This window comes from Podarcis pityusensis, assembly GCF_964106645.2.
Source record: "Podarcis pityusensis genome assembly, chromosome: 10".
Lineage (NCBI taxonomy): Eukaryota > Metazoa > Chordata > Lepidosauria > Squamata > Lacertidae > Podarcis > Podarcis pityusensis.
In genome coordinates, this window is record NC_138035.1 from 47,802,147 (window position 1) to 47,815,166 (window position 13,020).

Genomic DNA, 13,020 nt, shown 5'->3' on the forward strand with positions numbered 1-13,020 from the left:
TTGATAATTTCACTAATGAATACATTTAAGGATTTAACAGAGATGACTCGTATTAAAACTTCATTGAAGGAGATTAAACCAATCTTCTTGTGTTAAATTAAGGCCACTATATTCTTCCTAATTAATTTTCCCAGAGTTTACACTATTTTATTAATCTGTTTTAATAATGTATTTCTTTTAAAAAATATCTAGTAATAAAAAAAATACACATTTCCTGTCAATACAGTAACTGGCTTCGTTTATTAATGCACTGAGGAGTTTGAGTGCAAACTGATACTTGGTAAATTAAGTGGAATGACATTGCTTCTTAATCATGTCTACTCATAAGTAAGTCCTATTAAAATTCAACAGGTAAGTGGGGTAGGACTGCAGTCTAAGATCTTCTGTCATTATAATACTAGAATGACCAGCTGGCACATTTCAGGGATGGGTGGAGCCTGATGGAGCTGGTCTTTCAGCAAATCTGATGGAGGGAGCCCTGCTTCCCATCTCTCCTACGGAAGTAGTCTGATGAAATTGCTGTCCCCAGCTTGCATGTGAGAAGAGAGGAAGCCCGAGATGCAAAGTAATGTTTATGTGTACCTTTCTGACGCTCTGCCTCCCTGCCTCTTTCGAACAAGGGCACCAGGCAGCAGCCATGCCACCTGCACAGTGACCCACTCCCAGTGTCTTCCAACACCCTGGTCACCCTCAGTGAGCAAAGCAAGTGGTAGCAGCTAAGACCATATTGTGCCCCCAATTCACTAGCTGTTGCTGAGTATATCTAAACTCTGGAGAGTCACTTCAATTCGAAGGCACTAGTACAGCAAAATGGGAAATCTGGGAATCCAGGCGTCTAATATTGGAAGACTTTCTCCTGTCTGTGACAGTAGAAAAAAAGACTACACATAGTGGATTAATCTAGGCCACTGTGACCTAAACCAGGCATAGGCAAACTCAGCCCTCCAGATGTTTTGAGACTAGAAGAGTTTGGATTTGATATCCCGCTTTATCACTACCCTAAGGAGTCTCAAAGCAGCTAACATTTTCCTTTACCTTCCTCCCTCACAACAAACACTCTGTGAGGTGAGTGAGGCTGAGAAACTGGTCCTGTTAGGTAGGGATGATGGGAGTTGTAGTCCCAAAACATCTGGAGGGCCGAGTTTGCCTATGCCTGACCTAAACAGTAAAAGCTATTCTTGGATGTTTTTTTTACAGCATCTTCAATACAGATACAAGTTCTCTGAATACGACTCTGAACAGCACCTATCTTTAAGCTTGGCATATCAAAAGATGCACCACTGATCCTGTGCCCTGCTGACAAGACAGTTTTAACTCTGAGCATCATCTACCCTTTTCCTTCTCTGCTTTTCTTTTTGTAGGTGTATTTCAATTCTACCCAATGAAATCAAGTTCCTGGGCCCAGTAATCTTAAACACTACCCACAGCATAGATTCAAAAGATCACATGCATTGTACTGTAACACTGCCTTTGAGTTAAGATCTCCTTGAGCGTGTACATGACCTAAAAGCTGAAGGAGAAATTGAGTTAAAAAAAAATAATTATTGACTTTTAGATGGCCTAAAAAGCTTTCACAAATACCTACTTGGCATTCATGATGAAAAACAAAGGCCAGTGTTTCCAGCTAACTGGATCCAATAGCCACTGTACACCTCACATCATTCCTGGCAAGACAGCAAATGGAACGAACGTCTCTTCCCCCTGATCCTAATCAGAGAGTAGAGACAGATTTAATCTAATTAATCCTTTAAAAAAAGAGAGAGAGAGAGAAATGTTTATCACTGACATAGAATTAATAGTGCAACTGTGGTAAACATCTTAATTGAAAGGAGAGCTTATTCTAATTAAATTAAATGTGAAGTGATTATATAGCTGTTTTATCTTCCATGCCAAGGAACACTATTAGATGCCTTAACAGGCAAATAAGCAGCATTAAGTGTGAACTAAAAGCTATTCTGCAATGCAACTTTTTGTCTGATTTATACCACAATCCTATGCATGCTTACTCAGAAGTAAATCCCACTGAGTGCCCTGATGTTTAATGTATAGTACTGCAGCCCTTGACATGTAAATATTATTTTGCATTGGATTACATATTCCAAATGCTGTTAGGAAACTGTAATCAAGAAGGCAAGAAACGTGGAGTACAGACAGATGGTGCATGCAATGTAAGTCTGACTTTCAGCTATGGAGTAATTTACATGTAGCTGAAGCAGGGTGGATTTTTAAAAGGCTACTCTTCTGACAGCTGGAAAGCCCACTGGAAATGCCCAATCAGTGCTTGCCTCTGCCATCTCTTCTGTATAAAAATGGAAAGCCAAAAATATCTTCAAAAACTAGGCTATAGTTATATGGCTGATGGACATGCCATCATCTAAAAATACTTCTTTAGTTTGCAGAGAAAACAGAATAATATAAAAGGCAATATGCTGGAAGGCATCTAAGCTTGTGATATGGTGAACAGAGGTTCCTCTGACCTTGCTGCAAGTTTTGCAATAAACACAATTAATAGCTAACTAATTATAACACAGAAATAAAATAAAATAAAATGCCCCAATTCAGAGAGGCTGGGCACATATGTGTCTTCTTCTTCTTTCTTTGGAATACAAAGAAGAGTGTTGTACTTAACTATGTTGTGTAGCTGCAATAGAGCACAGAACTGAAGATCCCCATTTTAGAGCAATTCATTCTCTTTGCCTCAGGCATTTCACTCTGCCACATAATTTTATTATATTTTTATCCCTCTTTTCAGACCAGTATTGTCTCCCAAAGTGGCTCTCGGCAATGAGGGAGGGGGTACATTCTTCAAGCAGCAGGATTATGTTGATATAAGAGAGTGTTCACACCCATCCAGCACATGGTCCATTTAGTGAAAAATGGACACACACACCCTCAATCCATTTTATAATCAAATCAGAAAATGTGTATTTACCATCTGGTCTGGTCTGGCCCTGACATATACAGACTGTAGAAAACCCCTAATAGTTTAATATATTGTCATCTGGACAATAAAGAGCAGCTGAAGCTTGTAGTAGTAGTAGTAGTAGTAGTAGTAGTAGTAGTAAGGTAAAGGTAAAGGTAAAGGGACCCCTGACTGTTAGGTCCAGTCGTGGCCGACTCTGGGGTTGCGGCGCTCATCTAGCTTTACTGGCCGAGGGACCAGCTTCCAGGTCATGTGGCCAGAATGACTAAGCCACTTCCGGCGAACCAGAGCAGCGCACGGAAACGCCGTTTACCTTCCCACCGCAGCGGTACCTATTTATCTACTTGCACTTTGATGTGCTTTCGAACTGCTAGGTTGGCAGGAGCAGGGACCGAGCAACGGGAGCTCACCCCGTCGCGGGGATTCAAACTGCCAACCTTCTGATCGGCAAGTCCTAGGCTCTGTGGTTTAACCCACAGCGCCACCCGCGTCCCTAGTAGTAGTAGTAATAATAATAGTAATAATAATAATAATAATAATTTGCACCCCGCCCATCTGACTGGGTTGCCCCAGCCAGTAAGCTTATAGCACAGCATGGAGGTTTCTTGCTTCAACCAGTTTTTTCTCAATTCTCTACAAATGGAATCTCTTTCAAGTAGTTTAAGAAGAATAGAGTATTATTCTACTTTGGTAGGTTCAATCTATGAACTTCCCTCCCTATTGTGAAGACGACAAATACGTCTCTTAATAACAAAGTGTAGGGCTTATTTTTAACCCTTCCTGTATTTAAGAAAAACCTTCATCACGAAAAGCACTTTATGGTCTACATTTACAGTAAGAAATGCTGTCAGTGAGACAGTAATATCCTAATGGATATTATATATTCATTGAAAAATTATGTATTTTATGCTGCAATCCCACACACGCTTACCTAGGATTAAGTCTCACTCAACTCAGAAGGGCTTACTTCTGAGGAAACATGTATAGAATTGCTTTAGGGCACAGCACTCTTAAACTGGGGGGGGGGGGGGGAAGAGAGTGAAGTAGTGGATGGTTTCCTAAGCCCTGTCAGCTAACACCAGCCACACATTTCTTTTTTAGACAGTAAGTTTTGCCTATCTTTTTGCAGTGGGTTTTTTAAAAAAGTATGGTAGATTCAGGTTGGGCTTTGCAGGAAACGAAGGAGGTTTGGATAAGCTAATAGCAGTAGATAGCTCGTAAGACAGAGTTGTTCCGCCTGGCCTTTGGCTTGGAATCAACTTGATCCCCTCCCCTCTTTCCTCTTTCCTTTTTCCTTTCTCCTTCTGTGATGGAACTCCTATTTGGGGACTTCCCTGGCTTTTTTCTGGCCCACGTAGGACCAGTCTGGATAGTTGGCCTTGGTGAAGATTTGACGTTTTCATCCCCAAATAGTTTTTGATTTCAGTTTCTACTGAAATGAGGCTGCATTTTAATGTTGTACTTAATCTTGTTTTTAAGTTGTATTTTAATCAATTGGTTTTACCTGGTGTTAGGCGCCCTGAGCCCGGTCTTGGCTGGGGAGGGCGGGGTATTAATAAAATATTATTATTATTATTATTATTATTATTATTAATCTGTGCCTGTGGAACTTTCTTTCCATGGGTGTAAATGTGGCCTCTAGAATAGAAGCACCCAGCTACTCACAGGCTCCACCCCATGCTGATTCCCTCCAGCTGGGATCTAGGGGCCAGGATTGCTCTCATAAACTACCTGGATAGCTCAGTTGGTTACAGCATGGTGCTGACAACACCAAGGTTACAGATTCGATGGGACAGCTGCATATTCCTGCATTGCAGGTGGTTGGACTGGATGATCCTCGAGTTCCCATCCAACTTTACAATTCTATGATTTCAAGGTGAAACCCGAGTGATCAAAATACAATACCTTCTTGAACATCCTTGTGGAATCTTCACTTATCTGCATAAATCGCATGATGACATTGTTCAGGTAGATATCACTCAAGGTTGCATGATCTTTGCTTTCCCGTCTCACTTGGTTGAGGAGCAAATACCAGCAATTTACTGGAGACAGCAGATTCTGGTCTTTCCTGTTGAGTACAGATATTTTACATCATTTGTATTTACTACCAGTATCAATAAGAACATTACAACTATTTATCTGTATAAGTACATTAAGGAATGGGTAACTTAAGGAAACATATCCAGAATTGTATTACTATATGCAGTAATAATTTCTTAACACTCTTTAAGCAACCACTAACAGTGAACATCAGGGCGACTGCAGGATTGCAAAAGGGATTATTACAATGCATATTTAAGGGTGGTGGAGATTCTAATCTTTCATGGTTGTCCTCAACCAGGAAATGTTAAGAATCTCAGATTTACTTGACAGGGGTTGTCTATTACATTAGTAATAAAACAAAAGTACCGTACTTTTCGCACCATAGGACGCACTGGACAATAGGATGCACCTTGTTTTAGAGGGGTGAGAACAAGGAAAAAAAAAATCTCCCCCTCTCTGCCCAGCGCCCCTTCAGAGAATTTCCCCCCTCTTGTTTTCCCCCTCTAAAACAAGGTGCCGTTTAAGGTGCATTCAGTCGCCTTCAGGCGGCTACCTTGGAAGCCCGGTGAGCGAGAGGGGTCGGTGCGCAATAGGACAATAGGACGCACCTTGTTTTAGAGGGGGGAGAACAAGAAAAAAAAAATCTCCCCCTCTCTGCCCAGCGCCCCTTCAGTCGCCTTCAGGCGGCTACCTTGGAAGCCTGGAGAGCGAGAGGGGTCGGTGCGCACCAACCCCTCTTGCTCTCCAGGCTTCAGGTTCCTTTCGACCTGCTCTTTGGGGCTGGTGGGGGGAAGCCCACCACCAGCCCCAAAGAGCAGGTCGGGGAGCAGCGGAAAGCTTCTATGGCTGCTTTAGCCCCGCGCACACTCTCCCGGCTGGAGAGGTGGTGTGCGGCTAAAGAGGTTCCTGCCATAGCCGAGCTTCACCTCTCCAGCAGGGAGAGGGTCGCGGGGCTATGGAGTCTTCGCTCCATAGGACGCACACACATTTCCCCTTCAAAATACGGTATGTATTTTTAAAGATATAACCATTTAAATGACACTCCATTTGCCAGCATCATTCATATTCATGCAGAAAGTCACCAAACAACAAAGTACGATGCTTTCAGTTGAACGTTGTAGCGTGCAACTGGAAACAAGGACATATCTCGGGGACAGGATGTCACCACGCTTCTTTGTGGAAAGCAGGTCACATCAGGTGGAAAGACTAATAGTATGAATGAAAAGGAGCACAAAAAGACACACGATTGTTTCATGCTTCTGCTTTCTACACTCTGATTTCATGGAGGGAAATAATGGTCCATCCACTACACCACTTCCCAACAACCTGGCTATAGAATTACTGCAGAAATAGTGCTTTGGTTAATGGAAATGTTGTAAATTTATGTACTACCTAAATTACAGCCAGCAGATACAGCTAGCACAGTCAATTAGATGGTGTTTAGGATGCAATCTAAACTTAAACCCATGACCCCTGCCAGGGCTTTATGAGAGTGACAGGGCCACTGCCACATTTGCTGAAGTAGAAGCAGTAACATAGCTGCCCCGGCCTTGAGCTGCTGCCGTGATCAGGCCCAGATCGGCCATCATGCCACTGAATAACGGCAGCGTGACTGACTTGAGAGCCAACCATCCCAGACCAGATCAGTTCCACCTATGAAACACCCTGTTTCGGCACCTTCCGCTGACTATTGCTGTCAGGCATCCTGCTGATGGCACTCCTGCCCTGCCCACATGTTCGATGGTGGAAAGATGTGTGTGATGAAGTGGATTTTTGCATTACTGCATTGGTGGTGAGCTGCCCAATCTACCCCCTTGCCCAGCTTAGTGCAAGAGATGGTTGGGTGCATTTGGCTGACAGGAACCTTGGGGATTCGGTATTTGTATCATTGTTTAGTGATCATAAACAATTGTCTCAAATGACAATCACAGATAACCCCCAGAGTTAACAGGAGGACCAACCAATACTATGGTAATCGCACACGTTAAAAATCAGAATACAAATGAATGCATACTGCTGTTTTTAATACTATATAAAACTGACTCCTCCCTCCCAACAAAAAACAACAACTGATCCCCAAGTAATTTCCTTTTAAGAAAAAAGCACTTAAACTACATTGAAATATCATGGAAATATCCAATTGGACTAAGTATAGGTCACATGCCTGCACACTTCCTCCTTGCCTGCCTGGTTTTACCCAACAGATTTTGGTTTCTTTAACCAGTTTCCTGTGACACTGGTTTAAAGTCTCCCTCCAAACTAGGATATGTAACCAGAATACAGTCTTCGTTTCACATTGGAAGGAGTCCTTTAAACAGTTCCCTCATTTGGAGATTCCAACTAAACATTAGGAAGAACATTTTCACAGCAAGAGCTGTTTGGTAATAGAACGAACAACTACCTCAGATAGTGGTGGCCTCTCCTTCACTTAAGGTTTTTAAACAGAGGTTAGATGGCCATCTGTCAGAGATTATTTAGTTATGATTCCTGCATTGCAGGGGGTTGGACTAGAGGATCCTCTGGGTCCTTTCCAACTTTACAATTCTATGATTCTATGACATCATGGGAAACTAATTTTTTTAGGAAACCAGGAGATATTTGCCCAAGCCAGGTGGGCAGGAAGGTGGGCAGGCACATAGCTCGTTCCTACTCCAATGAACCACGGCTTATCAGACTAAGATTACAATAGCTGAACTGGGCTACTGAGTGTATAAGGTTTCTTGGCTCACTTGTATTGTTGATGGTCCTTAGTACTTCTTGTTTTCGCCATAAACCTTTCTGCTAATTTTTCTAAATTGCGAGAATATTCAGTCTCTATTTCCGCTTTTTTGCGAAAGAAATCTTGCAGGTCTTGAAGAAGTTGCACCCTCATCTCCGTCTGCTGCTCCAGACATTTCTGTTGCTCTATTAGCTGAGCTCGAATCTCTGGAAAGAAACACACAGAAGGTGACAAGTTAAGTATAAATGCAACAACCCTCCCTGCAAATAATATTTTATAAAATCATGAAGGCACTGCATTATACTTTTACCACACTGTACATTACACCATTGAGCAAGAATCACATTATAATATGCTAGCACACTCAGAATATGGCCTCAAAAAAAAACAACACAAACAAACAAAAAAAACAAACCCAAAGTTAACTGGGGCTGGTCATAGGAAACATGTCGCATTTGTGTTAGAAAGACCTCACTGGTTCCCAGTTAGTTCCCAGGCATGAATTAAAAGTGCTGGTTTTAAACTTTAAGGAACATCTTTTAAATGAACATAAACTCCCTTGTGTGTTCTGGTCACCCCCAAAAGTCCAGTTTTGAGTACCATAGCCAATTAAGTTTGTTTGGTGGCTATGAGGAACAGTATTTGTTCTCCCAATTTGTGGAGAGCCCTCCCAGAGGATTTTTATTGAGCTTACTCTTATTTTTATCCCACAGGAGATTGGTTTCATTCTAGAATGGTTTCAAGTGAGTTCACTTCTCAAGCTTTATTCATGTTTTAATAGGTCTGGAAATCTCTTACTTTTGATGGGGGAGATTATGGTTGTTATTTTTATTTTTTCTTTGTCAGCTTTCAAAGGAAATTTCAGATTCTATTTTTATGTAGTTTTTAGTGCTTTTGAGCTATACCTTTTGAGTCCTAACATGGAAAAAAGACCAGGTTAAAATGAAAATAAACAAACGGTGAGTGGCTTATGGTCTTAAGAAAAATGGGTTGGTACTGAAGAAGTACAGTGGTGCCCCGCAAGACGAACGCCTTGCAAGACGAAAAACTCGCAAGACGAAAGATTTTTTCGTTTTCGAGTTGCTTCGCAAGACGAATTTCCCTATGGGCTTGCTTCGCAAGACGAAAACGTCTTGCAAGTTTGTTTCCTTTTTCGTAAAACCGTTAATACCCAGGGTGCATTGCTTGAAGAGGTGCAGTTGCGACTTGACTTCGAGGAGCAACACATTGCACGCGGTGTGGTGGCCTTTTTGAGCTTTTTAAAGAGTTTGCTGAATTTTTGAAGCTTTTCCAAAACTTCTTTTGCAGCTGTTTGGTACGTTAAACTTTTAAAACTTTTTTGGGGGTTTTTGGATTTTGGGTTGGGGTGTTTAGAATTCAAGGACTTGGTGTTGGGGAGAGGTTTGCAAGAATCTGGGAGCTTGTGTGGTTTTTTTCTGCATTTTTATGATTTTCTGTGACCATTGGGCCATGTTTTTTTTTAATAAAAAAAAAATTCTGGGTTTGAATTTCTGTGTGCTGGGTGGATGGGGGAACAGTTGAGGAGGGGTTTGCAAGAATCTGGGAGCTTGTGTGGTTTTTTCTGAATTTTTATGGTTTTCTGTGACCATTGGGCCATTTTATTTTATTTTTTTGAAAAAAAATTCTGGGTTTTGAATTTCTGTGTGCTGGGTGGCTGGGGGAACAGTTGGGGAGGGGTTTGCAACAGTTGGGGAGGGGCTGGGGGAACAGTTGAGGTTTTTGAAGACTTTGGTGATTTTTAAAGCTTTCCCAAAACTTCTTTTGCAGCCATTTGAGGATTTTGAAGACTTTGGTGATTTGCAGCCATTTCATAAGTTAAACTTTTAAAACTTTTTTTGGGGTTTTTGGATTTTGGGTTGGGTGTTTGGAATTTAAGGACTTGGTTCTGGGTTTGAATTGCTGATTTTTTTTTTTTTTTCTGAGTTTACGAAGGTAAGAGCTGTGCTGCCATGGGACCCAAGAAGACTGCTGCTGCTGCGGAGGCCGGCGAGAGGAAGAAGGAGAAGGTGACGCTGGAAATGAAGAAGGAGATCATCTGGAAGCACGACGGTGGAATGCGTGTGACGGACCTCGCCAGGGAGTACGGCAGGAACCCATCAACCATCGGGACCATCCTGAAGATGAGGGAGAAGATCCTTGCGACTGATGCAGCCAAGGGAGTCACCAGGATCGTGAAGAACCGCCCAGCTGTTCTGGAGGAGGTCGAGAAGTTGCTCCTCATCTGGTTAGAAGAGAAGCAGCGTGCAGGGGACACAGTGACTGAGGCCGTGATTTGTGAGAAGGCCAAGGCCTTGCACGCAGACCTCATCCGGGAACAGCCAGGAACTTCAGGCGAGCCAGAAGTCTTCAAGGCAAGCAGAGGCTGGTTTGACCGGTTCAAGGCAAGATCTGGAATCCACAGCGTGGTCAGGCATGGAGAGGCTGCCAGTTCTGATGTTCCTGCAGCTGAAGACTTTGCCTTGGAGTTCCTGGAGGTTGTGAAGACGGAGGGCTACGTTCCACAGCAGGTCTTCAACTGCGACGAGACCGGGCTGTTTTGGAAGAGGATGCCCAAAAGGACTTTCATCACACAGGAGGAGGCCAAGTTGCCTGGCCACAAGCCCATGAAGGACCGTCTGACCCTGCTCTTCTGTGCCAACGCAAGCGGCGACCTGAAGATCAAGCCCCTGCTGGTGTACCACTCGGAGAACCCACGGGCCTTCAAGAAACACAAGGTCGACAAGGAGCGGCTGAGTGTCATGTGGCGATCCAACAGCAAGGCTTGGGTCACACGTGTGCTGTTTGTGGACTGGGTCAATCTTGCTTTTGGCCCTGCTGTCAAACAGTACCTGCTGGACAACGACCTGCCACTGAAGGCTTTGCTTCTGATGGACAATGCTCCTGCTCATCCTAAAGGCCTTGAGGTGGACTTGTTGGAGGAGTTCAGCTTCATCAACATCATGTTCCTGCCGCCTAACACCACGCCACTGCTCCAGCCGATGGATCAGCAGGTCATCGCCAATTTCAAAAAACTCTACACCAAGGAGCTTTTCAGGCGATGCTTTGAGGTGACTGATTGCACCACCATCACCCTGCGGGAATTCTGGAAGGACCACTTCGACATCGTCACCTGCTTGAAGATGATCACCACGGCCTGGAAGGGGATCAGCCAGAGAAATTTGAATTGCGCTTGGCGCAGCCTGTGGCCGGACTGTGTGGCACCAAGTGACTCTGATGCACCAGAGTCAACAGTGGTGCAGGACACTGTTGCCTTGGGGAGGACCATGGGCCTGGAGGTCACAGAGGAGGACGTCAGCGAACTGGTGGAGGAGCACGACCACGAGCTGACCACCCAGGAGCTGGTTGAACTGCAGGCAGAGGTTGCGCAGGAGCAGGCCTCGCTGGAAGAGGAGGAAGCAACTGAGGAACGGCTGTCCTCCAAAGAACTGAGGGACATTTGCCAGAAGTGGAAGGAGGTGCAGGCTTTTGCAGAGCGGCACCACCCGAACAAGCACGTGGCACATGACCAAGCGAACACTTTTGATACGACGGTCATGTTGCCTCTCAGGGAGCTGCTGAAAAGACGGATGAAGCAACAGACCATGGACAGGTTCCTCAGCAAGAAGCAAAGAGTGGAAGAGGAACCTTCTTCGAGTGGTCCCCGGGAGTCTTAGAAAATGTATGTACAGTACACTTTGTTGATTTTTAAATGTTTTTCTGTCATGTTTAGAAACTTAATTTATTGTTCCTTCAATTTTTGAAATGCTCTTTAAAGTATGTGTGACTTTAAAGAGCAGTTAATAAACTATTGTTGTACCAAATTTGGCTTTGTTTGGACTTTTTTTGACCATAGGAACGCATTAATTGAATTTCAATGCAGTCCTATGGGAAACCGTGCTTCGCAAGACGAAAAATTCGCTAGACGAAAAAACTCGCGGAACGAATTAATTTCGTCTTGCGAGGCACCACTGTACAAGCAAGTGCCAAAAATGGGTTGGTACTGAAGAAGTACAAGCAAGTGCCAACTAGATGTTTTAAGAGACACAGATCTAATAATGCTGCTCCACATCTCTTCTCCCTCACTTCCTTATAACATCTAACACAAACAACATGTGGCATGTCATTGTACTGCATGTTTCCTTTCCTCATATCATTTGCAGAGGAGGGCAGAGGAATGCATAGTGCAATGAATGTCACATGCTGTTTGTAATTACGTACAAGGAAGCAAGAGAAACGAGACACGAAGCAGGTGGCAGCTCCAATCTAGTTGGCCTGGAAGTGCATGAAATACATATACAGTGGTACCTCGGGTTACATACGCTTCAGGTTACATACGCTTCAGGTTGCAGACTCCGCTAACCCAGAAATAGTGTTTCAGGTTAAGAACTTTGCTTCAGGATGAGAACAGAAATCGTGCTCTGGCGGCACAGCGGTAGCAGGAGGCCCCATTAGCTAAAGTGGTGCTTCAGGTTAAGAACAGTTTCAGGCTAAGAATGGACTTCCAGAATGAATTAAGTACTTAACCCGAGGTACCACTGTAGTAGGAGAACTTTATGGATTTATCCCTTTTATACAGACTGGAAAGGGGTAAAAACAAACACGTGCTTTGCATTTCCCACTACAGTTTCATCCTGCAATCTGGCACACAAACACACATTAGCATCTGGGAACCTTTATTTAGCACTCATATTTCTGTAGCAACCGAGTGCTAAGTATGTCTTTGATTACACGAGACCACCTAAAATTAAACCATTTGGAATGCTGTTGCCATAAAACATATTTTATTTTTCATTTCTTTTCAAACACAATTGAAACACCCAACAGGGTAGAGGAGAAATTATAAAACTAAAGACTCAAATCATTTTCCTCCATCTCTCCCCCCCCCCCCCACTCTATTGTTGTCAAGCTCTGTGGATACTGGCCTCATTGGTCCAAACTTAATTATATGTTTATAATATATATACACAAATACATACCCCACCCATATGGCTGGGTTTCCCCAGCCACTCTGGGCGGCTCCCAACAGAATATTAAAAACACGATAAAACATCAAACATTAAAAACTTCCCTAAACAGGACTGCCTTCAGATATCTTCTAAAAGTCAGATAGTTGTTTTATTTCCTTGACATCTGAAGGGACGGTGTTCCACAGGGCGGGCACCACTACCAAGAAGGCCCTCTGCCTGGTTCCCTGTAACCTCACTTCTCGCAGTGAGGGAACCGCCAGAAGGCCCTCAGAGTTGGACCTTAGAGTGAATTGAGTGAACTGGGATTAGAGTGAATTGAGATGTGCATGTTGCAATGACTGAAGCACAAAGACACCAAGCAGTCACAC

At 43.5% G+C, this 13,020-nt stretch overlaps 2 protein-coding genes across 3 annotated transcripts in view; one reads left to right on the top strand and one right to left on the bottom strand.

Annotated features, from left to right (window-relative positions):
• SRGAP1 (SLIT-ROBO Rho GTPase activating protein 1) overlaps positions 1–13,020 on the bottom strand; it is a 114,182-nt gene that overhangs the window by 44,894 nt on the left and 56,268 nt on the right. For both annotated transcript variants that reach the window (XM_081022309.1, XM_081022308.1), the window contains 2 exons: positions 7,696–7,891; positions 4,829–4,991 (listed from right to left, as the gene is read on the bottom strand). In XM_081022309.1, the coding sequence (XP_080878435.1) occupies positions 4,829–4,991; positions 7,696–7,891 (359 nt within the window). The remainder of the gene's footprint in view (positions 1–4,828; positions 4,992–7,695; positions 7,892–13,020) is intronic.
• LOC308486042 (tigger transposable element-derived protein 1-like) lies at positions 8,986–11,364 on the top strand. Its single transcript, XM_081022350.1, has 2 exons — positions 8,986–9,000; positions 9,630–11,364. The coding sequence occupies exon 2, from the start codon at positions 9,656–9,658 to the stop codon at positions 11,357–11,359; it is 1,704 nt and encodes a 567-aa protein (XP_080878476.1). The 5' UTR covers positions 8,986–9,000; positions 9,630–9,655; the 3' UTR covers positions 11,360–11,364.